This window comes from Nematostella vectensis, chromosome 8 (assembly GCF_932526225.1).
Source record: "Nematostella vectensis chromosome 8, jaNemVect1.1, whole genome shotgun sequence".
In the NCBI taxonomy this organism is placed as follows: domain Eukaryota; kingdom Metazoa; phylum Cnidaria; class Anthozoa; order Actiniaria; family Edwardsiidae; genus Nematostella; species Nematostella vectensis.
In genome coordinates this window covers 12,879,837-12,907,259 of record NC_064041.1, presented here as the reverse complement: position 1 = coordinate 12,907,259, position 27,423 = coordinate 12,879,837, and the positions used below count along the sequence as shown (strand labels likewise).

General features: G+C 42.2%; 2 protein-coding genes and 1 non-coding gene across 4 annotated transcripts; 2 read left to right on the top strand and 1 right to left on the bottom strand.

Moving 5' to 3' along the window:
- The first annotated feature begins 898 nt into the window (after positions 1 to 898).
- On the top strand, positions 899 to 16,518 carry LOC5516224 (protein PRRC2C). Its single transcript, XM_001636259.3, has 11 exons — positions 899 to 1,335; positions 1,596 to 2,021; positions 3,941 to 4,075; positions 5,886 to 5,918; positions 6,388 to 6,485; positions 6,873 to 7,319; positions 7,923 to 8,880; positions 9,086 to 12,108; positions 12,233 to 12,589; positions 12,962 to 13,099; positions 13,289 to 16,518. The coding sequence occupies exons 1-11, from the start codon at positions 1,221 to 1,223 to the stop codon at positions 16,136 to 16,138; spliced, it is 8,580 nt and encodes a 2,859-aa protein (XP_001636309.3). The 5' UTR covers positions 899 to 1,220; the 3' UTR covers positions 16,139 to 16,518.
- Positions 16,519 to 17,089: 571 nt separating this feature from the next.
- On the top strand, positions 17,090 to 26,830 carry LOC5516276 (queuine tRNA-ribosyltransferase accessory subunit 2). 2 transcript variants are annotated; one of them, XM_048731729.1, is made up of 11 exons: positions 17,093 to 17,393; positions 17,939 to 18,008; positions 20,301 to 20,405; positions 21,162 to 21,326; positions 21,593 to 21,692; positions 22,061 to 22,128; positions 22,998 to 23,049; positions 23,467 to 23,515; positions 24,425 to 24,670; positions 26,371 to 26,496; positions 26,602 to 26,830. In XM_048731729.1, the coding sequence occupies exons 1-11, from the start codon at positions 17,206 to 17,208 to the stop codon at positions 26,711 to 26,713; spliced, it is 1,281 nt and encodes a 426-aa protein (XP_048587686.1). In that variant the 5' UTR covers positions 17,093 to 17,205; the 3' UTR covers positions 26,714 to 26,830. The 2 variants fall into 2 exon arrangements, with proteins under 2 accessions (XP_048587687.1, XP_048587686.1); XM_048731730.1 differs by lacking the exons at positions 26,371 to 26,496; positions 26,602 to 26,830 and adding an exon at positions 25,421 to 25,738 and having other exon boundaries at positions 17,090 to 17,393.
- Positions 17,669 to 17,741, bottom strand: Trnar-ucg. Its single transcript has one exon. It is a non-coding gene; the product is annotated as a tRNA-Arg (tRNA).
- Positions 26,831 to 27,423: the final 593 nt, after the last annotated feature.

The window sequence follows — 27,423 nt, the reverse complement described above, 5'->3', positions numbered from 1 at the left end:
AAATGTACGAGTTTATTTATTTTTTTGGAAAAAGTTAGTTTACTTCCGGTTGAAAATGGCGGCCAAATCAATATTCATTATTAATCAGAAATTAAAGCCGAACTGATCTTGGCTCTATAGCCTATCTTGTAAGAGGCATCAAAAATTATTACTATGCTAAAATTGATAACTTTAGCAGAAAGTGCGCAATTCAAGGTAAAATCTGCACATATCCGCTGGACTATATGAAGAAATGCCTTTTGGCAAGCTCAGGGCCTGGGACGAGTACGCGGGAAACCTGTGATACTCTAAAGCGTCAGGGTCTGGGCCTATTTTTTTTTAGTAAGTTTACGAGTTAAAATTATCGGTGTACGCAGTGTTGTTCTAGAGCGATAAAAAAGCGAAAAAAAAAGATCAAAATGAAATGTATAAGGGATTTACTGAGGAAGCTAGAAAAACGACAAAATGAGATTTATTGATATGGGCGCTTATTCGGAGAAGGCGTTTATTTGAGGGAAGCGCCTATTCGAGTAAAAACGGTCAACATAAGCAAAGGGACATAATATGCTCTATAAAACAACCTGCTCGCTTCTTATAATGTTATAATAAACTTGAACTTGAACTTGCAACTACAACCCAGACGTGATGCACGTCGGATGTCACGGATCAATAATAACGCCAAATGAATATGCATTGAGTAATTTCGCATGCATCATTTTGGAAGTTCTAATGGCAATTTAAATCTTTAGAAAGCTACAAATTATTATTTTGTATTGTTTTTGGCTGATCCAACAATAACGGAACATTTTTATAATGCTTTTTTGTAACAATGACATTTTCGGCGTGACTTCGGACGGCGTCGGTGTCGTGTCGGTACGTGCTTTTGTTGGTTACGTCACGCCATCGGGAACGTAGCTTGTAAAATTTTAATCCCGCTCCTGGCTTTGACGTTGTCGTAAAACCACCATCTTGGCTTTGAAAACTCCATCCTTGCAATCTAGAACAATCCAAGGACTGACCGTCCTATCCGAACAAGAAAAGCACTTAAGAAAGCATAGAGTTTTCCTTGTTGGAGCTCTTGCAAAGAAATTCTGAAGAATTACAAAGGTCGATCGGTAGCTAGAAACGTCAAGGAAATTATCGCCCTTCCGCCATATTGGCAAGTCGCACGAAAAGTTTAAACGTTGAAGCGGGATATTTAGGCGATTCTTTTTTATTTCCTTCATGACTGCCTATCCAGAATGTCCGACCGCTTGGCTGGAAAAATAAAGGAAAATGCAGGGAAGACAAAGTACTCGACGCTTAACCTAAACCAAACGTACAAAGGGACGAAAGTAGAAACCAAAACCAACACAGGTTTGTAAGCATTTTCTCTGCTATATATTTAATTGAAATTATTTTAGTATAAGTCCAGATGTTCTATATATAATGCTTCGGTATCCTTGGTTTAATTTTGTGCGATGTTTCTCAGTAATCGTGCGAGTTTTTGTTACCGTCGTAACCCATCGCTTGGTTGATGTGGAAGCTAGCGTTTGTTTGTGGTCTAGTAGTGTGTCCTTCGAGGTATTTTTTAGGCTGAGCTCGTGGTTTGCAAACTGATCATTTGGTTTCTGTAGGAGCTGCCCGCCATGGATTACAGAGTCTGGGAAAGATCGGTTCTAGCAGACGAATACCACCACCGGCAAATTTACCTTCATTGAAAAGCGAAAACTCAGGCAACGATCCTACAGTTAGTTTAGTTCCAAGTGGCGGTGGAGGATGGGGAACTGCGAAAGAGAAGACGGAAACATCACAACCTGCGACTACAACAGTGCCAGCACCACCACCAAGCTCTACAACAGCTCCAGTAAATGCGCCAGCACCACAGCAGCCGCCGTTGCAACCTCAGCGGCCTACGCCGCCATCATCGTACCCAACACAACCACCGAGCAGGCATCCAACACAAACTCAATCTGCCATCACCGGGACATCGCATCCAGACAAAAACGAATCTCAGGGAAAAACATGGGGAAGTGTTTCGTCAAACGAGGCTGGTGGTCAAGGTAGGTTTTTTTTGCGTTATTTTATTTACAATTATTAAACGGAAAGCGTCCATAATCGAAGCGCTTCGTTCGTGTGTTGTTGTTCTATCTGCTTCGCTAATTTGAATGCATCCCTTTGTGTGTGGACTTCCTTATGCAACATTTGTTTTGTTGTCAAGTATTGACCAAGATTTATAACACAAGTTAAAGCAATAGTTTTAATGATAAATGTTAATAGTTATGGTATTTCCGTTTAAAACACTAGAAAATGTGTTTGTCAAGCTAAACTTCAGCTTCCTGCAGCACACCGGTACATTTGACAAGCACGAACTCGATCTCATATTTACGTAACCAAATTGTTTCCCCTTTTTTATATGAGCCTTTTTGTTTAAATCGAGTTTTATTTTAGATCACATCATTGCAAAGTATGTATCATTAAATAAATTTTTTTTTTGAAAAAAAAATCCTTTTGTGACAATAGCATCGTTCGAAAATAATTTATTCAAAGTTTTAAAAGCTTTGTTTTGCCGGTGGTAAAGCGAGTACGTCGAAGAGAAATGTCTAGAAGCGCAATAATAGAAAACTGAGTTTCTAATACAGTAGATACGTGTTGTGTGTCTCCCAAAACCAGGTCGATTGAGTTGAAAAGGCTAGATACACCTGTCCTTGTGTTTGGTGGCTTGTGTGTTCTAGTCTAAAGATGATCAATTCTTTACTACAGGTAGCTATTGAAATATAGCCTTGTGTCATTTCGCTAGCAACTACTAAGTGTGTCTGTGTTTTGCATCCAAGCCCTTGCATATTATATATTGGGACAATTGTATATGTTGTCAGCATAACTTTTGTATCTAAGGGGTAATTACATGCATGGCTGAGGCTAGCTGTAGTATCACAGGTGTTTTCTATAACTGATGCACAAAAAACAACCTGTGTAGCAAGTTTGTTCATTAACCACTCTCATTATATACCTGGTGGATCTTGGGTAAAGTAAGAGTTTTTATTGAGCAGGGCGATAACTGATATTCACTTATTGTTACATTTGTTTACATTCATTTGAATCTTGATTTTGGAACAACAATTTCACAATCATTATTGAAAGCATGGTTACAAGGACTCATTTTTATATTTTCAATAGTGGTTTGAACAATAGTTGCTTGGATATATTTTCTCTTATGCAGTCTCAATGTTTTCCATGGAAAATGTCTACTATAGGTCTTTGAAAATGTTCATCTCTAAACAAGAAAATACATAATATCGTATTGTGCAACAAAATAATTGTGTTCTTATTTTGAGAGATTTATCAGGCCCATACCCAGGATTTTTCTTGGGGGGGGGGGGGGGGGGGTGCAAAATTAAAAAAAATGGACCGAGGAGGGGGGGAGTGCCTTTTCTGACCACCCCCAAAAGAACAAATAGGGATTTTCTTTATGCCCTTGTAGTATCTCCTCGGGACGTTTATTGTCGGAATTTGGCTACATACCAGAATGAACTAGCTTATGCTTTATAGTTTTGTCTACAAATAGCATGTTCTATTGAGAACCGAAAGTGAACCTTCTGCCGTTTTGGAGGGGTGTGTTCGCACCCCCTGCACCCCCTGGGTCCAAGCCTGTTTATCTACCATTTCCTAGGCCACATGATAATTATAGCTTTAGATATCAACAGATTTTTACAGAGTGTTTACAGAATTTTAAAATCGAAGAATACTGTACAAGAAGCCTAAATTTTGCATGGTAATATCTGGCCTTTCTGGTTTGAGTGTCTTATTGCAGTTTAAAATATACAATTTACAGTATGAATACCTTATTGTGTGTAGATATGTCGAATGAGGATGGGAAAAAAATTGCAACTAAGAGAATCTGTAATGTTACTGCAAAGATACCTTATCCTTGCAAATGGAAATATACCTTAAATCCTATTTAAAGTGCATCCTTCTTCTACAGGGAGACCCTACTCTCACCAACCATCTCCCTACTTCAATCGGGAATTCCCAAGCTTAGGTGGTGGCAACGGTGGCGATGGAAAGCCAGACGGAAAGGAAGGCTTGCACGGTCCACCTCCAGTGGTTCGCAATACACGTAAGTCCTTGAAACTACTATACTAAAGTAAGTGCAATCTTGTAGAATAAGCCTAGATAGATAATTGCAACTCTTGTAGAACAGACTTCTAAATTATAGTTGCAGTCAGCAGACAACAATACAATAATTACGATAATAAATAAAGTATAAAGTATGGAACTTCCACGTTACAAAATGTCTATAGCATACTGGTCTGTGACAAAAGATGAAAATCTGGTCGTGTTACATGTCTTAATGTTTATACACTGTGGGATCTAAGGGTGTATTTGGTATTACGCTGCGTAAGTCGGTCCTTGACCAAGCAATGTAGGTGATTGTCTTGGTGTGTGGAGCTGATGACTTTGGTCCTTGACCAAGCAATGTAGGTGATTGTCTTGGTGTGTGGAGCTGATGACTTTGGTCCTTGACCAAGCAATGTAGGGGATTGTCTTGGTGTGTGGAGCTGATGACTTTGGTCCTTGACCAAGCAATGTAGGGGATTGTCTTGGTGTGTGGAGCTGATGACTTTGGTCCTTGACCAAGCAATGTAGGCGATTGTCTTGGTGTATGGAGCTGATGACTTTGGTCCTTGACCCAGCAATGTAGGTGATTGTCTTGGTGTGTGGAGCTGATGACTTTTGTCAGCTAGGGCACTATCATATGGTAGGCCTGGAAACAGCTAGGGCACCATCATATGGTAGGCCTGGAAACAGCTAGGGCACTATAATATGGTAGGCCTGGAAACAGCTAGGGCACTATCATATGGTAGGCCTGGAAACAGCCAGGGCACTATCATATGGTAGGCCTGGGAACAGCTAGGGCACTATCATATGGTAGGCCTGGGAACAGCTAGGGCACTATAATATGGTAGGCCTGGAAACAGCTAGGGCACTATCATATGGTAGGCCTGGAAATATAATGGACAGAGCGCGCTTTTTTACTTGCATAAAAAAGGTATCCTAAAACAAAGGAGCAGTTTCTAGTATAGGCCTTATAAGGGCACAATAGACAGTGACGATGTCTAGAGAGTCTACATTACAGCGTTTAAGTGTCCTCAAGGCATAGAGCCTATGGTTGGACTTCTTAATTATGTTGTCACAGAGTGTTATACAGAACACATGACTTCTGATCTAATCACATGATTAAGCTATTGCTGAAATTCAAACCCAAAAAAATGTCTATTCTAATTATTATGAAATGTAAACAGTTTTTTGCAGTAATTTGTAAAGCCAAAACCATGACCCTCTCTATAGAGGATCTCCATTTCTAAAACACTTGCTTGTTGATTGGTTGTTAGCTATGGCAAATCAGAGGACATCCCGCAATCCTTGCAGGTTCACTTGAAGCGAAAGAAACGAAAATCCTTGATTCAAATTCGAGAAATTTGGTTCTCAATCTTTTCTAGTAAATATATTTTCCATCCTAGCAAAAGGACACTGAAAGTAACAAAGACTGCAGGGCTTTGAAGCTGAAGTTTTCAATTTTTGTTTATCTGTGCACACTGCAAACACCGGTTGCATGCTCTTGAACACGCACAAGAAAACACGCCATTTCTAATGAGCGTGCACTGTTTTGATTTTGTAAAATACTGTTTTCGTTGTTTGTGTTTTCCCCATAGTCTTCCGTGGTATGTACTCTTATACACCACTATATTTGTGGTGTATAAAAGTACATACCACAGAAAACTATGGGAAATTTGTTAATTAAACTTAAGATGCCCATAGCCTTGTCCTCTTGTACTAAATACCAAGAATAGTGTTTGGCTTTAATCAACAGTTTTCTATAGAAATCTAGGTATTTCTGCTAATTTCCCACAAAATTCTTTTTTCAGACGAACCACCATGGATGGACCGAAGTGGGCCTGGTAAGTGTGATGGTCTACCTTTTTTCAGTAATCGTCACACCATTATTCTGTCACTCCATCTAGCACACCTCGTCTTGCACTTTTCTCATTATGGTTTGCTGTCATAGTGAATAACTATCAAGGTGGTGCACAGGAATGTTTTATCTGTCTTGTACTCTGATTTTGACTTTTTGCAATGACTTTTTCAAGCATCCAGGCTACATAGAACCAGTTGTTAAAGAAAGCTCTTTTGATAACATCTGAATGTTATAATTCAGGATTTCAAAAATGGAAATTTGGTTGGGGGCAGGTACCAACATATAATTCTATCCAAACCAGAACACTGGGAGCTCTCCTGAACTGCCTCTGTGATCAGACTAAATATGTATCTGCTGTAAGCTTAGATTTGTTTTTCACCATTCCCCCAGTTAGCTGTGTATCAATTCCAAAAGCTTATTTACACGTTGTCTCTGTCATTCTTCCCAATCAGGTCCACCACCTGATTATGGCGTTGGGCGTGACCATGAGATGTATAATGGTAGACCAGGACCAGGTGGATACTATAGGAGACCCCCTCATGATTACCAGGTGAGCCATCATCTAGACCCTATGACAGGGCTCGTTTTTAGCATTTCATTACCGGAGCTCAAACAACAAGCGCAAATGATCTTAACTGGATTAGTTTGGGGTGTTTTTCTCAATCTTAGCAGACAGCAGATGAATTCACCTGGGGCTAGTAGGAAAGAGCTGAAATTTTGCCTTGAGTAGAAGCCCATATGTGTTCAATAAAAATACTACTTTAGTGATGCTGTATATGGTATTTTCAACCTATAGATTTTGTCTAAAAATACCCCAAGATTTAATTATGCTGAGAATGCGCTCAAGCTGGAGCAATTTTTTTTGCTGTTTGGGTATTTGCACCATGGATAGCGCCCAGCTCATTGTAAAGATAACTATGATCACTTCATTTTGCAGTTTAACAGAAATTATCCACCAAACCAGTACAATGGGAACTACCAGGGTGGTCGACCTCCACCCCACGGATATGGAGACCCAAATGGCAGACCTCCTGTGCCCAGGCAAGGGCCAGGTTCAAGACTTCCTCCTAGGCCTGCAGACATGAAGCCTGACGGAGAGAGAGAAGAGTCTAAACCTCGCCCAGCTCTGTTGCGCCCAGAGGATATCCAAGCTATGGATGATGATGATGATGATGGAGGCTGGGCGACGGCTCATGGAGAAGTAGATTACACTGCTAAGTTAAATTTTGAAGATCCTGATGACACGGACAAAGAAGACTCGACCAAGAAGGAAAATAGGGAGAGGCAAGAAGAGAGTGACAGAGATAGACCTGAGGGCAAGCCTGCTAACGAGAAGAGGGACGTTTCTGGACCCTATCACCAGCACCCGCCAAGACATGGTCAGGTATGTGCAGTAATGAACCGTTAACATGAAGTACCAACACAATCTGTATATAACTGTGATGAGTGAAAATATGTGGAAATGTTTATAGACTGCTTATAAATCGCACATGATGTATTACTTGTTAAAATTTATATTCCACACTATTTTCCCTCTTCAAGAATTTGTACTGAGGCCTTCTAAGTTCATTTCTACCTTAAATCAGTGCATGAATGTCTAATGCACCCCATTGCAAGAGATACATTGTTTTTCAATGAACTGTTCATATGGTTCGAGGTGGGGGTGGTGTGTGGTGTTGTTGGATACTATGTAGATTTGTCTGCGTGTGAGGAAGAATTAGGCCATTATTTTTCATTGGGTCCAGGGGTTTCATTAGGCCCTGGCGGCCGGCGGAAGCACCAGCTATTTTCCACTGAGCACCGGCTACTTTTTAAAAAAAGTCTACTTATTTTTATTTGAACTAAAAAGATAAAATAACTTCCACCCCCTACTTATCAATCTCCACCACCTACTCTGAAAGTTAATGAAAGCCCTGGGGTCTTTAGTTGATCTGCATTTCTACTTTTTTTACATGTCAGGAATAACACATCTATTCTCCTTATTTAGGATGGAGGTCATCCTTCCCAGCAGCCTCGGTCAGCTTGGGGTGATCCTCCCAGTCATCCTTCTTTTGATAGAGAAGGCCAGCGCGGCGCATCAATGGGACACCCAATACCCCCACAAACAAGACCCTTTGACAACAGGGCCCCTCCACCAACACAAGGGTATGGCCCCTCTGGACCCTCTCCATGGAACATGCAGCACCCTCCACAGCATAGGGCGCCTCCTGGACAGTATCCACCACTAGGTGCCTCCCCACCCATGCAGCATGGCAGAGGTCCTGTAACTGGACGAGGGGAGTTTGCTGGACCACCTTCACCCAATGAAGAGAGGCAGAAAGAGTGGGCTGAACAGCAGAGAATAAAGGAAGAGAGGCATGCAGCCATTGAGCGTGCACGGAAACGACGGGAAGAAGAAGAGCTTAAGCTACAGGCAGAACGCAAAGCAGCAGCCATGGCCAAGCTGGAAGCACTTGATAAGAAGAGAAAGGCCAGAGAAGAAGAGGGTAAAGCAGACAAACTTCAAGACGATGAGGATGCGACTATGGCGGAAAAGCATAATTCAGAGATTAGGCAGTCCGAGATGAGAGAACAAGAGCTTTTCAGGGAAAGGGAGGAACGAGAGCAACGTGAACAGCGAGATTGGGAAGAGAGAAACCGAGAATCTTCCAGCTTTCCATCAGATCAGCGACCCTCAGCTCCGAGACATGATGGGCCTTTGCGGACAAGGAACGACAGTGACTCCAGTGATGCGTCAAGGTCCAGTGGCTCCCGATACTTCAACAGAACAATTCCACCACGCTTTCAGCAACAGAGACAACAGCAACACCAGCAATACCAACAGCAGCAGCAGTACCAAGCCAGCCGGCCACAAGCCCAGCATAAGCAGCAACAGGTTCCACAGTCAAGGGACTACTCTGATGCACCACCTCAAGCTGCACGACCCAAGCCTATTCCTGATGCAGGTACAGTGTTTATTGCCTACCTTTTCCAGTTTTTCTCCCGTTTTTTCTTATTACGAATTAATTCCTGTGTTGTAACAATGGCTTAAGGTGTAACCTGGAGTCTAAAGTCAAATGTGTTAATGATAACTATTGTTTTTAAAACCTCCATTGAAGTCTAGCATTGCAATATGCCATTAACACTGAATAATAATTAATGTTTTTCCAGGGCCTGCATCACCAACTCATCCAGTACCGCTGGGCCGTACAGGTGAGAGTGCACCCCCTGTTACACGCATCATGAAGCGATCAGAAAGCAGCAGTACTGCTGGTGATGATGTTGCCAGCATCATGTCCTTAGAGAGTGTTGGTGAGAAAGAGAAAGATCGAGAACAACAGCAGGCTAGGATTCAGGATGATTCCAGGGCAGAGATAAAGACTGAAGATAAGAGAGAACCATCGGATAACAGGAAACCTAAGCGCGATGGTGTAATAGAAGATTCTGAGAATAGAGACAGAAGAAGTTACAGGCCAGATAAAGATAACAGGAAAGAAAGGCCAAGAAATGATAAGCTTGAGGATTATAGAGATGACAGGCAGCGTCGTGATAGAAAGGAGCAGAAAGGCGAATTCAAAGGCAGAGACAGGCAAGATGAACGTGATGTCACTTCAAAGCAAGAATCTGAGTCCCGAAAATCTGAGGTCCAGAAACGTAAGATTGATGAAAGTGAAGATTATGTTGAGGAGCATCGCCACAAGATAACTAGTCGGGATAGGGAGTCCCAGCCGGAGAGTCAGTCGAGAAGAGGTGGCTTTCCAGTGAGGGGCAGAGGGCGTGGTGCTGGTCTCAGGGGAAGAAGTGATTTTAAGGCTTCCTCACGGGATAGCAGACTTAGGACAAAGCGAGACATTAGGTCACCTCTCAGAGAAACTACAAAATCCGACGATCTATCCGAGGAAAGTATTGCTGTTAAAGCCGAATCTGAACCTCAAGAAAAGATTGAGGATCGTGCGCCCAAGGAGGCTTGGAAAGATAGATCTGACAAGGGGGGAGATAGGCTTCAAGAAAAACCATCTCAGAGGAAAGATGAAAGGTATCAAAGTGACAAGGGAAGACAAGATAGAGAAAGACCCGAAAGAGACCGACGAGATAGACAAGAAAAAGAAAGACCCTACAAACAATCTGGGCGTGGAGAACGAAATGATAGGAGAGGGGAAAGGTACCAAGATAGGCGAGAACAGAGGGAGCGTGAGGAGGATAGAGAACCCAGAGACGGAAAAGGAAGGCAAAGACAACCATCTGATTCCAGGAAACCAAATGCTTGGAACAAGGAAAACCGGGGTTCAAAAGAGGATATCTCTAAAAAGTTGACCCCTAGAGAAAAAGATTCAGAAAGCAAAGAACGGAGTTGTGATCAGAGGCGAACACGTGATGGTGATCGTTACCAAGGGCGTGACAGGGATGGAGAAAGAGATCAAGAACAAGACAGGGAGACACAGGAAGAATCCCTCAGAGAGCCTGAACAAGAAGTAGGAAATATCAAAGGGAAAGACCAAGACACTGTTGCAGAGAGAGATCGTGAAAGAAACAGAGCCCCTAGAGGGACTGGTCGAACAGGTAGGGATGGAACACAACGCACCAGTACTCGTGATAGCAAAGTGCGCAATCCCTTCCCAACTCGTGGAAAAGGTGGCTATTCTGCACGAGGTGCAAGGCGTGGTGGTGTTGCACATAGAGGCAAATTCATTGGAAGTGGTCGGCTTCAGTCTGGAGGCACCTACAGACCGCAACCAAAGTATGAGGATGTTTCTGAGGATGAAGGTAGTCAGTCAGATTCAAGTAGCTATACCACAGCAACATCGGCATCAGAAGAAAGATCAGGTGATGAGTTAGATGGTGGGAAAAAACAAGGAGCGGAAAGATCCACAGAACGACCAAGAAGTGCGAACCGCATTGGCAGAGGTGTGCGCGGCGCATCTGGTGGCAGAGCTCTTAGAAGTCCAGCAGGAAGAGGCTTTGGAAGGCAAAGGCGTGAACAGGAAAAACCACCCAGGTTTCAGAAACAGCAAGAACGTGCCGCTGCACAGCAGAGAGGGTTAGGACGTGGCAGGTCTCGAGGGATTGGTCGTGATACACGTGACTCGAGCTGGAGCAGGGGAAGAGGTCGAGGTAGGGGCAGGGGGAGCTACATTCCCAACTCAGAAGCCCCTGAAAATGAAGTAGGCTTACAAGAGTCTGAGGACTGGGAAGAGGAACTCAGTTCAACACCCAAGCCAAAACCAAAGGATGACAAAACTGACGTGCCTAGAAAGGACAATCGAAAGGGAGGCTTTGGAAGTCGTTCAACTTCAGATGGAAGACATGCTGGTCAAAAATGCCCCCGTGATGACTCCTCAAGGTCTGGCCCTCGTCGTGACAACCAACGCAACACTCAAAAAAAGGGAGATCATTTTTTAGCCGAAAAGCAGCAGGTAACCGCTGATGGTTCTAAGGCGTCCACCACGGAACCTAAAGGAGCATTGCCTGCTGCTAAAACCGGAGATGCTTCAACAAGCAAACTTGCTGGTGGGCAGAACAGACAAGAGATGAAGGGCAATGAGTTCATAGCTGTTGATAGTATTGGAAGCGATGCGGCGAAGGCTTCTAAGCGCCCAGATCAAGCAGTGAAGAAAGCAGACATCAAGCAGTACGACTTGCACAATGTTGCGGGCGTGATATGTATTGATGACTTCACTGATGATGACTCAGACATTTCATCTACTCTTAGTGGCTTTGTGCAAGTGACTTCAAAGCGAGCACAAAAAGAACTAAAGGAGAAACAACGAGAAGAAGAGGAGAAAAAGCGTAGAACCGAGGAAAAGGCAGCTCAGAGGGGGGATGCCAAGTTCAAGAAAAATCAACCTGGAAAGGCGCCAAGATTCACCAAGCAGCACCAAAGCACCTTGCCCACTCCAACCTCCCAACCAAAACAAGCTGCGGGAAAGATCCCTGTGGGCGTCGACACTGCTATAGTACCTCCCGGTAGTGTGGGCAGCAATGCATCCAGTACAAGCTCAACTAAGCGCAACAGTCCAATCACTGTAGAAAGACCGCTGTCACCTCCTCCACCTCCAGTGTTCAATGCGTGGAACAAACCGCTTACCTTAGTGACTCCAGCTAAAGCTCCTAGTGCTGCCATGGTGTTGCCTGCTAACGTTCCAGACCCTCTAGCTGTTGGCAGTGGAAAGCCGTCTTCACGTCAGACTCACAGTGTGAGTATAATTTATGTATTTTACCTTGTAGAGACATTTGATATGGTGCTAGATGGAAAAGAGCTCATTTGTTTCTAGAGTTTTTTTGACTCTCAAGTGAATATTCAAATTTTTCTTTCCATAGTCTGTCATGGCTAGTATGCAGAACTCGCTCATGGAGTCCAGTTTCGAGGACAAATCAGCAGAGGATGAATTGAAGGAGATGACTAAAGAAATAGAATCAATGGCACCAACAGAGGAGCACGAGGATACAACCCAACACCACGACCATCACAAACACAGAGGGAAGAACGCCAAAGACTCTGAAAGCAAGGGCACTTCTAAACACAAGGACGGAGATAAGAAGCAGCAGCCCAAGCCACAACGGGAGAGACCACCACGGTTTGAGAGAGGCAAACGTAAGGCTCCTGCTGATGAAGAATCGAAAAAAGGGTCTGTTGAGAACAATACGGATTCAGCCTCATCCAACACAGCTAGTCAGGTGATGAAAGAATTGTTGAATCTAAGGCCTAGAATTCTTAACAATGTACTTTATTTGACAGAAGTCGGTATTAACTGCTCGATGATTTAAAACTTATCAATAAATATGTCATACCTCATATGCTAAATTCATAGTTACAAGCCAAAAGCCAATAGTTTTTATATTATGGATTTGGTGATCGGAATTAAGGCAGAATATTCTTGGTCGGCAGTACTGTTCAACTGTTGACATGGGCATATTGCAACCAATTTCATGGCGTCCAAAGTAAACACTCAAAAAAAGATATGCTTAATATTGTCATTCATGCAATCAGCACATTGTTTCTTATTCTTGGATCCATTCTCAATCCGTTTGTTACTTTGCAAATTTCAGGAAAACAAGGTAGCTGCCTTAACTGAACCAGCGGAGGGCAAGGCAACTGCTACTTCACAGATCAAAGGAGATCCAGACACCGAGAGCACATTAGAGGATACAACAAATGATGAGAAGAAGGATGACACGATAGAAACGGTTAGACTAAGAAATAAGCAAATGTAATGGATTTTTATGTAGTTTTGCGTACAAAGATTACTTACTATATATACAAGTCTGTTTTGATTTCAGCTCGTTCTCTTTTTTACATCGCGCACCTTTTATTACTTGTTGCTGGGTGTATGCAAACCTTATAACTAAAATGACTTTTAATTTGCTTTTTTGCAGAAAAACGATGCCCAGCCGAGGAAAGGCTCCGACTACAGTACTGACTCGGGAGAGCGCTCTAACGAGGATGGCATCTTCAATAGCGGGTCACTATCTGTTGATATCCCTGAGACCAATGCTGAGAGGCCACCATCACCAGTCTCCCCCACCATGTACGAGATGAATAGGAAGATGTTTGCCGCTCGAAAAGCTTGGGAAGATGTACAAGCTCCTTCAGTCAGTCTGTCCGTCTCCATGCCCAGTCCATCTACATGGGATGATGCGATTCGTTCCAAGACGAGTTCTTCTGTGTCTTCGTCAAGGGTTGGAGTGACATCAGTTGAGAGTGAAAGTGGTAGCAGAATGGTAAATGCCTCAAGCTCACCTGAAGGTAGACCCATGTCTGATTCGGGTGCAAGCAATGCTGAGGTCCCTAAACCGGAGAGTCAAGTTGCAAATAAGAAGCCTGGCGCGCCTGAACAGCAGAATGTTTGTAAAGTAAAGCCACAACAACAGCAACCCCCATTATCAACAGCCATGACTGCTCCTTCTGAAGAGAGGACCCAGCAAGCAGAGCCAGTTGTTCTGTCACAGCCAATTATTACACCGGAGCACATGCTTCAACAAAGCATCCACCCATACCAGTATCAGTTGGACGCTCACCTGGTGCAACCATACCAACGCCAGGCGCCACAGTACCTCCAGCAGCATCTTCAGCCGGCACAGCAAGTGACAAACACTTATCAGATGGCGACCCAGATGCCACAGGTTCGACAGCCTACATCTGCACCATCTCCACTGTCTCAACAGACACCAGAATTGTTTCAGTCGCCCTTTCTTAACAGCAATCTCTACTCGGCCAGCTCATTCCAAGGTTCACAGTCATTCATGTCTATCCCGTTGGTTCCAACTACGGCAACACAATCATATGTGGCCACACGGACCCAGGCACCATCAGTCCTGACGTTGCAAGGTCAGCCCAAGTCTGCTACTGGCTCCATGTTCGCACCCTCGCATGCACAGACAGTGTACATGCCCTTTGACCCTCAAAGTGCATTGTTTGGCTATAGCCAGGCATCCCAGCCGGCCCAGAGAGCCCAGATGATGACTACTCAGCAGCAGATGGACGCATTAGGCCAACAACAAGCTCATCTCCAATCTGCACAACAGCAGCAGCAGCAGTCCCAGGGCATGCAGTTCCAACGACCCATTGGTTTCCAGCCAACGTCAAGCCAAGCCAACGCAAATGTCCAGAAGCCTGGAGATGACCGTAACGCCGATTACAATAGATCGCAGTCAGACACGTCCATGATCAAGCATATCAATGCTAAGCCATTCGAACCTCCAAAGAGACTATCAACTCCAACGTCCTCAATGCCCAGTAGCACCTCCAGTGGCGGCATGAACACCTATCAGTCCAGCATAAACATGGTTCCTGTGCGTCCAAGCCCACCTCATGTGGATGGGTTCTCGCAGAGTCCTCCGATGTCCACCCTGAACATGTCCAACAGGCCAGTGTCCATGTCACCTGTGGATCCAAACCTGCCGTTCACAACAGCCATCGGATCGTTCACTAAGCCTGCTCCTATTGGGCACTTCCAGATGCCTCCACAGCAACAACAGCCTGTGATACAGCAGTTCACACCTTTCCAGCAACAGCAGGTCCACATAAAACCGCACCAGCTGCAACATCAGCTACAGGTTCGACCTCAAACTCAACAGCCCACCAGCCCGCAGCAACAACATGGGATGACACACATACAGACCAGCGCTAACCAGCCTGTGATGCACGCAGTACACAGGCCTTTTGGCCCAGTGGGTGGTCAAATGAATGCTGGTCATGCTGCCATGGTTAATCCACGATTTCCAGGCCCTATCCAAAGGCCGCCTGCAGCAATTGGTGCGCCTACCATGGCTCAAGTCATGCCACAGGGTCAACCACGCCCAATTCAACCGCCAAGATTATCCCGAGCCCCGTCAGTAAGGATGGCTAATACTAAGGCTCCCATGATCTCTACGAGGCCGCAAGTGCCTGCTACTAACCAGGTAGCTATGTTCCAAGCCTTACAGCGCCAGAAAATGCTGGAACAGACGCGAGATTTCTTCAACCAAGAAAAGGGCAAGCCACCGTCAATTGGCAAACAGCAGCCATTGCAACAGTTACAAGAGAAGCAGCTACAAGATCAGCTGCAGATGCAACACATGCAGAAGCAAACGACTCAGCAGTTGATGCAGGGTCCAATGATGCACCTGGCAGGGAAACAGCAGCAGCCTCCGGCTCAGCTTCCTCAGCAACAGCCAACACAGGTGAAAAAACAACAGCCCCTGCCTATAGCGCCCAGTGCTGGTGCTCATCATCAGAATAAGCCGCCTCGTTTGCAGGCGCAGGAAAACAAGTCCAAACAACAAAGCCAAGTCAAGCAGGAAGGCAAAAAGGAAGAAAACAAGTCACATATAATAGAACTACCAAGAAAGAAAACGTCAGACAACGCCAACAAATCAAAGCCAAGCAAGTCAGGAGACGACAATCAAAACTCAGCCAAGACAAATGGTAAAGGAGCACCCGCCAAGAGGGGTGGTGGCGGAGGTGGCATGATCAGAATAGCCCCCCTGCCGCGCTCAAACGGACGTGGCCGCCCAAATAAAGGCCGCCCTCCGTCCAAACCCGCCGGTACAGGGTCCAGCAGCGCTAAACCTAAGGACACCCCAACGGCGACTACTGTAGCGACCAGCGGAGCAACCACGACGACGTCAAAGCCAGGAAAAGAAGCCGCAAGTAGCTCCAAAGGTCCAGCTGCCGCAGCTCAAGATACGAGCAGCGTGAAGAAACCGGATCCCGTCAAAGCGCCGGATCCAGTTAGCGTCAATTAGAGGGCCTTAGGCCACAAAGACGCAGTAAATGTAGGACTTATTGTTTACTGAACGGATTTGTTCAGCCGTGCACACGTCGGACAGCCCTCGATAACCGATAGTGCACCTGTTATCACTATTGTATTTCTGAAAACCATTAATTGGGGCACTTTCGTCGTATTTGCATTACAAAGAGGCGTAAAAAACGGAATGATTTTTTTTTGTCAGCGTTCTGAGGTTGAATCATTTAAGTAGAAATTTGTTCTTAGGTTTGAAGGAAGCTAATTTATCAGTCGCCTCTCTACTGCTGCAAACAATGTACAAGATTGTTATTATAATATGGAGTGACTGCAATTTGTAAGTTACCAGATCACAATTAAAGTGACCTCAAAGTGTAGTATTAATCAGTCTGCGATTTGTTCTTGCGCCTGTGCATCCCCCCCTCCCCCCCCCCCCCCCCGGGTAAAATTGATAGGGATGCTCGTCGGGAATTTCAAAAAATTCCCCTAAAAATACCTGCACACCAAAAATTGATAATGCCTAGTGCACACTAGCAACATAACGATATGGGCAAACGCACTATGTTTAGCCCGACATAACGAAATTGACATAATGACATAAAAGAAAAAACATGTTTTTCTCTTATGTCGTTATTTCGAAAATAAGAGTGCGCGCGCCCATGTCGTTATGTCGATATGTCGCTAGTGTGCACTAGGCATAACCTAAAAGAAACTCGGAAGCATAAATTTTTTTTTTCGGATACCCCCTAAAAAAGAGTCGTTCGAAGCAATATTTTTCTGCTATCTGATCCTCGGCATGTTGATGAAATCTCGGGCTGATTATTTATTTTATAAGAGTAGAGACTTGTTTTGGCTGACCAAGCATAATATGGGAACCTCCAGAAGAAATCGCCTAAAAAGTCAAGAGATGAATAACGAAAGAAAATTGGCTTTGGGGTTCCTGTGGTACGCTAGCCGGCGATGCACTTTGGGTAATTCTCCAGTATAACATAATTTTCTTCTATCTGTTTTCTCATCTTACGGGATGATTTTATAAACAAAGCGGCAAAGATTACTTCCACTCATAGCATGCATATGAAGATAGAGCACCGCAGAGGCCGTAGCCGTACTGGTGTTGTTAAAGTTGGTGGCAAAAACCTCAAGACCCCAGCATGTCTCGCGTATACACGCGCGGGAGCCATTCCACATGTCATTCAAGATTTGGCTGAAAACATCAAGAACTTGCCAGCGGCGATGCAACTGACCCTTCCTACGCTGTAAGTGTAGCCAATTATATAGTTTTATTCTAAGTACGATGTCTGAAATAGGCTTTTTTGACAATTGCTACCAAATTGATCTTCGTAAGAAACACGAAAGACGAGTAAAATTTTACCCTATGGTCCATGTCGATAGGGTAAAAATAACTCACCTTTTTCTCTGCTCTATTCTCTGTGAATGTTTTGAGTAAGCCCTTTGAGATCGGACACCCGAGATGTTGACTAGAACAAAATCAAATTCTTGGTTAAGAAAAAAAAAACAATTGAAAAAAAATCGACCACGAAGGGACTCGAACCCTCAATCTTCCGATCCGAAGTCGGACGCCTTATCCATTAGGCCACGCGGTCTTCAGATGGAAATTAGGGGTTTGAAATTCGATTATAAACCTTAGCAGTTTGGACATAAGTTAAAGGTCATTATTTTTGTATACAAGAAATCGCTAAGTTTTAATAAGTGCCACATGTTTTGAACAGAATCAACTTTTTCAACAAAGTGTGAAAATTGACATAATTTCTGTAACATAATTTTTAAATTATTTTCTCAGTACAGACCAACCACCACAAGAAATCACATCGAACCAAAGCAATGGAATCCATACTTTCCTTGGCTTACAGGTTAGCATCTTAAGTAGAGATTTTATAAATAATACTAACTTATAATATTTTTGCCTTTCTATTATGAAAGGAGACACCGTTTTTTTGGTTTTGACTCTTTCATTTGTGTGCACTCTTTTTTTTAAAAGAACTCTTATGGGGGAAGCATAAAGGGGGGGCATGGATATTTTTGTTCCTCCCAAAGGGGGAGGCAATTAATTTTATCCCTTACTTTTATCAAAATTCTCACGCCCCCCCCCCCCCCCCCCACCCACCTTAGGATAATAAATGAACTTTCCCTAAGCACTAAACTTTAAGAACATTAATAATTTTTAGCCTTAAAATGCCACAAAAATATGAACAGCCTAGTCTCAACTGAAAATAAGAATTTAGTATAAAAAAAGAGAATACCATTTGAAGCCATGCCAAGTGGCATGAAATGGGTGAGGAAAACACTGAATGATGACAATAACAAAGAAATCACAGATCAGAAAGAATGAAATACAAGAATGAAGTGATTGAACCAAAAATAAGCATCCCAGCGTTATGAATACGTGTGAGATTTGATGTGTGACAAAGATATGACGGTAGGTTTTCAATGACCTCTCAATTAACACAGCATGCTAATTAATCATCAAAGTATTGGGTCTTTCAATTGGAAAACGATAGTATCTTCAAGTCCCATGGATTTATTTCATTGAAACTTGCGATCTGTAGGCAGGATTAATGGTATTAGATTAGGTAGGGTGAAACATATCTTGGAGAGACCACGCCCTACCTTGAAATATTTCAGCATATATGAACTTTCACCCTTCCTTGGTAATGTAGGACATTTGTATCTACAAATCAGTGCTATGCGCCTGTGTAGCAAAAGCGCAAAAGGGATAGGTGTCAAACTTTTGGTACTGTGGTAAGTCGCCTTAAATGTGGTTTCACTCAGGAAAACCTCGCCCATATCAACGTGCTTCTATTTCTCATTACCAGGGATGTTCAGCTGCAAATGTTTTATTTTAAACTTACTCATAACACCCTCCCATGCAACGCCTCTTTCTACAGAGATAAAATCGTAGACTCAATCCAAAATTTAGTGCATCTGTTTGTTTAATGCAAACAGGTTAAGAAATTCTGGAGTGCTTTTAAAAATTGGTGGACTGACAAAAATAGTGAAGACATTGCATTAGAATATAAAGATATTGTTTATGGCCTCCACCCAGAAAAAAACAGCAAATCAACCACTAAATCTATGCCTGCTCTTTGCAAAACGCTACAATGGAGCATACAAGAAAAACGAAAATGTTTATTTAAAAACATATTTTATATATTTTAAGACACAATTATATATTGAAACAGCTGACGTTGCCAGAAAAATAAAGTTGTGAGCTGCTTGAAAAAAAAAAAAAAAAATATATATATATATATATATATATATATATATATATTGGTTTATATATATTGGTATTTTGGTTTGTAAGAAAAAAAACATGCGAACTACCGTTTCATCTCTACAAGCCTGTTTCGGGGTTGCTGACTCATCAGGAGATTTATTAAGAATATATTACTACCATCACTTATATACTATTTATATACAAAAAATTTACATAAAAATAGGGCGCAAAATTTGAATGGCTTTGAATGTATGATGAAATTGAATAGTTCAGCTGTTGCATAACAAGGCTTTTTTCCTGTGGCGGCACGAAATTCATTTTTCCATGAAATAAAGTGTTTGATGTTGTTGTCTTTGAGGCTACATACGTACTAGCTTAGTTCGGTCGAGTTTCTGTGTTTAGCGTGTCGGAATGAGGCGGTGTGGTTTCTATATCTTGTCTTGAATTCGTTATCGGTAAGTCCTACGAAGGTTTCGGAGGTGTTGTTGTCCTTTCTTGTTACAGTAGCTTGGTAGATTACAGATGATTGGAGGCAGTTTCCATCAAGGGGGCACGCGTTCTTTTGTCTGAAGTTGCATGTTTTGTTATTGGCGGTGGTGAGGGAGGTAGGAACGTCTTCGGTTGTCATTGATGAGGCGATTATGCATTTGTTGTGGCTGTCAATTATCTGCTTGGTGTTGCTCATGCAGCCGTAACTGATCTATATATATATATATATATATATATATATATATATATATACGAGAGAAATACCCCTAAAAATAATATTCCTTATAAAAAATGTAAATATATCATATAACTTAAATCCTCGAATTATAATGTACCTGCTGATCAATAGCCTTTAAAACTTTGCAAGGCATTCCTATCAAGACACCCTTATTTACAAAATACAATTTGTTCTTGGCTTTTTTTTATTGCATTTTTTTAGAATTTTGTTAGCTTCCTGACAATTCAAGACCCTGTGCAAACTCCTCCGTCTGGTTATAATGAAGATAATGCAGTGTCTGTCTGGACAAGTGGGGGACGCCGCAAAGTATGTATTCCAACAGGGGCTGACAGACACATGAAGTTTTGGGTGACAAACTTGTGGGCACTCCAGTTTTAGCAGAAAAAAGCAAATTATTCAGCACTAACAAATTAACCAAATAGTTGTTTTCCAGAGTTTTTTTTTTTTTTTTGTTACTTTCTGGCGTGGCAGCTTTAGCCATTTCTGTGTTCATTTAGGCTTGAATTTTCTACTTAAAATGTCACTTAGTGTAAGTTGCCTATTATATGTCAAGGGTTATGAGGTACCTTAAAATGTGTATTTTTAGGGGGACGGGAGCACTGTTATATAATTTTGTGATTTGTTTAAAATTCTTGGAAACAGAGTTGGCTTTCTACACAGGCATAGAAATAGAAAACATCTACCAAGAAAGAGTGAATAGAAATAGCTGCAAAGACTTGTATGGGTGTGCTTGTCACATTGCTACAGACTCCCAAGCTGCCTTTGGCCACAATGGGTTTTTTGTTTGCTGTCTTATGGGCAAAAGCATCGTTTGCAGTGGAGCAGGCGCACATCAGAATTTTTTTGTTTCACTTCTAGAAGTTAATAACTAGTCATACATTCACATCACAGCATTTTGCTTATAGAAAATGCCAACTCAATTGACTTGGCCTAGCGGCTAATGTGTGGGATCCAAAATGTGATAGTGATGATACACATCATTATCATCATCATCATCATCCCTTGATAATACACATCCCTCCCCTGCTAACCAAACACAGTCCTAATTCAAGTATTGTTAAGTTTACAGTGCAGAAGTATCTAGCCAAGCTAATGGTGCTGAGACCAACAGTCGCTGAATGCCTGTGTGATACTATCCCTGCCTCAAAACAAACAGCTAAACGGATAAAGAAATCAGTAGACAGGACGTTGAAATTCCTGGATGAGCTAGTAGCATCAAAATCAGAGGTATGAAAATGGGTCCACAAATGAAAATGGCAGTCCAATACTAGGGATCATAAAAATGATACTTCTTGCACTTATGAACGTTTTGCTCAAATCCTGGCTACATTGACCCTCAGCTTTCTTGCCTGTGCCAAGGAAAGGAATGGTGACAATTGTAGCTATATTTCGTTTTTTAAAAAGCAGATTGCATTTAAAAAAAGTCCATGTTGACCATTTACCATATATTATATTCTGAGCATTCCTGACAATTGTTTCCTTTTTGATTACAGGTGCTCAGAAACTGTTCACTATTAGGGGCTATTGAAGGATCAGACTCACTTGAGGAACGTATCCGATCAGCAAGAGAGACAGCCACTCGCCCAGTTTCAGGTGAGCCTGGGTGATGCAAGCTGGGCTTAGTTATCTTGGGCAAGAAGGGAAACAAGATAAGTCATGTTGGTGTTCTCTAGAGCTCTATTATAAAGGTATAAGTTACCCAAATAACCAGGGCAGCACCTTGCATGGGAACTGTTCCTATTCGTGCTGACCCATTTTGGTTAATCTCAAAAGAAAAAAAAATGATACTTATATTGTCTAGGTCATGTAAAAGAAACACCTGATACCCAATTTATTAGACCATTCAGAATTTTGGTAATCAAAATTGTTATTGAAATTAGCTATTTGTTGCATTGTCTAGATTCATTATGAAGCTTTGCCTTTTGCTGCCTAATTGTTTTCTTACTGTTTTTTATTGCAAGGGTTTGTTCTGGAAGGATTCAATCCCAAAGCAAGTAGTGATTGGATCAGTCTTCTACAGGACACAGTGGTAGGTGTATCACGTCACTCTTTACACACACAAAAATATGCTGGTTCATAAAAAACTCCCACTGAAAACACAACACAGCAACCTCATGCTTGCATGCCAATGCCAATGAATGTGACTGTCAATCAAAGGTTAATGCAGACCATAAACGGAAGCACTCACACACTCACCTGTTGAACTAAGCTGGTGCGTATATGTGTGTATGTAGGTAAGGAGAAGACTTGGGGGAGGAGTACCAAGCTAGGACTGATGAAGCATAGATGTTTGATCTCAATTCTGTTCTTCGATTTTTTTAAATGTTGGTCCATATTTCTACACAAGAATGGATAAACAATCTCGAGAAATGTATAACAGGAAGTCATGCAGCTTTCACCATCCATACAAAAATATAAGCAAATATAATAAAAATATATACACTGTACAAAATACAGTACTAGATTAAACTGCCACCAGATAGTAGTTGTTTACTGGTGAATCTATTGTATCACGACCTGCGTTTTCAAAACATGATTTAATTTTGTTTTCTGTTCCATCAGTAAAACCATTCTGAGCCAATCAGAATCTCGCTTTGTGCACTTCCCTGACTATCCTCTGGACAAAAAACATACAGTGTCGTGACAGAAAGCCAGGCAACTACACTAGGCGAGAGATGGCAAGAATCTGATTGGCTTATAATAATTTGACTGGCGGAACAGAAAATCCAAAAAGACAAAAACAAATTGATGTTTTGAAAATGCGGCGTCGCGATACAACAGATTCGACAGTAAGACATAAAATAATTAAAAACTGATGTACAGTGGTGTCAGCTTATAGAGGCAAGCATGTCAACATATCCAGCTGAAGGTGTTGTCTTTTTTTTTTTTTTGCCAAAGGATGTCCTCCCTTGCGACAAACCCAGAGTGATACAGGGCATTTCCTCACCAGGTACTAAAGAATTTGTGGATGGTTCCATATGCCAGCAAATAATCATATTCACTTTACTATCCTTCAGGGGGACAGCCAGGGTTTATCAGGGCAAGTACTCATACATGCAGAAAGTTGGTAAATGGGGTCTTTTTTTTCAAGGAAATACTGCTTTTTTTATTACTAAGATAGGGGTGGGGTCCACATCCCTCCATCCATCATGTCCAGGCTTTCAAGAGTTTTGGGGAGGGGGAGGGGGAGGGGGAGGGGGGAGGGCATTAATGTATAGAACTTAACAAAAATTAAATTTGTGAATTTTAGCTCCCATACATTGCTTTTAAGATTTTGGTCTGAAGTTTGATCCACCGCTGTCATTTTTATCTTACCAACTTGCCATTTTTTTATATTATACATCCACCCCTTTTTCACTCATTACAGATGAAGTTCTCCAAGCTGTAGACTGTGGTGTGGACATCTTTGATTCCAGGTAAGGAGAGGAGGATCTTCTGTAGTTGGGAGGACAAGAAGTAATGCAATAATTTTACATATGAATTTGATTTTAAGATATAGTAGTTAGGATCATGAAGTTGCTAAGTGATTAAAAGGTTAAAGACTATGGTCATGGTTAGTAGCTGGTGGTGATGGTGGTGGTGGTGCTGATGATAGTGATTGCGCATATGATGCTGGTGGAAGGGCATGGTAGTGATGATGATTATGACAATGATGATGGTCATGATGATGATGATTGTCATAAGATGATGATGATGGTGTTGATATTGCTGATGGTGGTTATGCTTATTATTGTGATGCTAATATTAGTGATGGTGCCTATTATGTTAATAGAAGGGGTGATGGTCATGATGAAAATGATGATGATGGTCATAAGATGATGATGATAGTGATGTTGATGCTGATAGTGTTATTGATTATGAATGTGTTAATGGTGATGTGATAGTGATGATGGTGGTAGTCTTGATGATGATGGTGGTAATGATGATGGTGGTAAGGATGATAATAGTGGTGATGATATTGATGGTGCATATGATTTTGTGGGAAGGGATGATGGTCATGATTATGATGATCATGATAGTCTTGATAATGACATTGGTACAATGATAATTATTGGTGATGATGATGGTAGTGGTGTTGTGATGAAGATGATTATGCTATGATATGGTGATGGTTATCTGGTGAGTATAACAATTGTGGCAACAATGCTAATGATGATTATGATGATGATGATGATGAGAATTGTGTTTGTGATGATGATGACAATACTGGTGATTACTGGCATTAGTGATATTGATGGCATGTGATAGATATGATATTGCAAGTGATAAAGATGAGATGACCAGTGAATGGATGCCCTGCAATCTCATTCAAATCTCCTCGTCAGTTTTCCTTATCAGCTGGCGGAGAGAGGTTCTGCTTTAGTTTTCCCTTCGCGACACAAGCGATTCAAAGGCGACCGTAACTACACAGATAATACTACTGAAGCTTCCAACATCAACTCGACCCAGTCGCCAGCGGAGATGAATAACACAGAAATACTAATCACCGAGGAAACCGATAATGAGCGCCATGTAAAGGGGATTGACAAACGGAGGACGACTGACTTCGAAATAGACCTCAATAAAACCAGGTAGAGTTTTTGGATGGATCATGGTTCACACTACTTTAGCCATTGCTCAAAACAGGGCTTTTCCAGGATTTCTGGAAGGGTTAAATTACGCAAACTAGCCCGGGGGGGAGTTGGGTGGGGTACTCTCCAGAAATGTAGACGGGGGTGTTCGACCTATCTTTTAGGGTATAAAATTCTTACCAACTGCTATCTCTTAGGGGGCGTTAAGATTTTTTCGATTCTGCTATCTTCTAGGGTTTCTAACGCTAAGTGGTGACCCAATCGCTCGAAACGTATTTGACAATAAACCATAAGTCGATCGGTTGATACTTTATTGTAATGCTATCTTTTAGGGTTAAAAATTCCTTCGACCACACCCAATGTGCTATCTCTTAGTGGTAAGAATTGTTGTTGGTTGTTGACTACGTCCTTAGTGCTATCCCTTAGGGTTAAAATTTATTTCGCTGTCGAGCATCCCCGTCTGTTTTTATCGGACCCCCCCCCCCCCCCCCCCCCCCCCCGTCAGACAAGGCTATTACTGTGAATGCTTAATTTTGTGATAAGTAAGGGGGGGGGGGGGCGGAATTCGCAGCGAGACGAAAACAAACAGAACTGTAGATCATCGGTCTGCCTTAGGACTTCAAAATAATTATACCCATACAAGGAACACTGCATGCTAAATGCATATAGGGCTTCATTCCAGCATCTTGAACATCAAATACGATTGCTGCAACTCGTTTTTTTTTTTGGCCTTTTGTTTTTGTTTTTTAGAAATTCTCGCTGCAGTACACGAAAGGCGACCATTTAAATGAATTCCAACGCGGCGCAGTTTTCAGCAGCGGTATTCAAGCAGAACAATAGTTTCCATGGTTTCTATTGTGAGGTTATCGTTGGGGATAAATTAAATTGTATTGAGAATTCGTCGGTCGAGCAGGCGCTCTGAACATGCCTCTCGCGAAAACACCGACAAATAAGTTTTTTAGTCCCCCAAACTTAAATGCTATATGATTAGGATGTCTACAATCAAGCGGTTAATATACTGCACTCGTTAAATTTCCAAAAGAAAGAGAAAATGGTGAGAATCGTAGACATATGGCTCGTTGTTCCCACTGACCAAACGACCGTGCGCTGTGGGGGCTACATCGGTTGATGACATTTTTCCCTTTAGTGACGGCCATCTTGAAATGACATGCGCAGTAGATTATTTGTTACCTTGGCAAAATCCCCACCATTGGGGTACACCGCTGGTAGTTTTTAAGCCGACGTACCAAGCGGCGTTTTTCGGCATTCTTGTATTTTCTCAAATAAAGCGAAAAACCGCGCGAGAACACCCTGAAACTTTTTATCGTCAAAAACTCATATTTAAAGACCCAATCATATTTAGCATGCAGTTTGTTCCTTTAGAGTCAAATACTCGACTCTGCCAAATTTTCGTCTTCAATAAGACTTTTTTAATAAGACGATTTGGCAGAGTGTATTCATTACTCTAGTTAACGAACACAACTATTTTGGTATTATGACAGTAGCAGCATTTCATTGAGCAGATTTCGTATAAAATATGGATGCTTTATGTGACTCGATATTGTGCAGGTATTCGAAATGGCGGGTGGTTTTCTTTAAGCTGGCTTTTCACTTGCAAAAAAGGAGCCTAGGAGGAATCATACGTCGAACAGGATGTGGCATCATTCTATCTTTTGTTGATGTTGATCACGTGATTTTAGTTATAGTACCGACATGGGCCCCGTTGATAGCTCTTGCACGTGTTACTGCTGTGCCAACCATACGCGGGCGTACATCCATCACCTGCTTGTTACCAAGGAGATGCTGGCACAAGTGCTGCTAATGATGTAAGCAATGTCTGTCCGTCCGTCCGTTTGTCCGTCTGTCTGCTTGTTTTCTTTGTCATTTTCGTTCCTTTTTTTACTGAGATGTGCAGTTTTGCTTTGCTTCAGGCACAACCAACATCAGTACTTCAAGTTTTTCCAAGAAATACGCCAAGCACTAACGAGCGAGGAGACCTGGGAAGAGTTCAAGGACAGAGTTCTTGGACAAAGGACGCGATGACGTGTACAATAACCTATGACGTCAGAGCTATGACAAATTTGAATAATAATATTGTCTGCTGTAACGAAGTGAAGTCACACACTTACGATGGAGATTAAAAGCATCGATAAATTCTCACGGTCACGTGTTTGCCGCCTCTATTTTACTGGTCCTGGAAATTATGCCAAACACAGGCTGAATACTAATATTTCGCTTTTCCATTCTTATTACACAATCCCCTAGATAAATTATGTAGTTTAAAAAAATTCTTTTTTTTCAGCTTTCTTAAGTCAACAACTTTATTTACTACAAAAATGAATAGAGTTTTTATTGACCAATGGTTGCTAGACGTTCTGTATAAACTGTCATCATAATTATCATCTAGCAATGGGGCACAACTCCTTCAGGCCCGTAGCCGGCTTGAAGGTCCGCTCAGAGTAAACAAAAAAGAATATAACGTTTGGCTGGATATACCGTGCACATCACTATGTGCACGGGGGAAATTTAAGAAGCCCAGTATTTTTTTAGGTGACCCACCCCACAGACTCTGTATTTCTCTGAGTGACCTCCCCCATGTCACATGGGATTGGCGGCTTCTAAAATTTCCACCAGCCCCCCCTCCCCGATAAAAAATGAACGGTCCCTTAAGCGGGGCTGTTCGTCTCCATTTCAGCGGACCAAAAAATCTTTTGTACAAGGAGAAGTGCCATACATTTACTCTTTTACTGTCA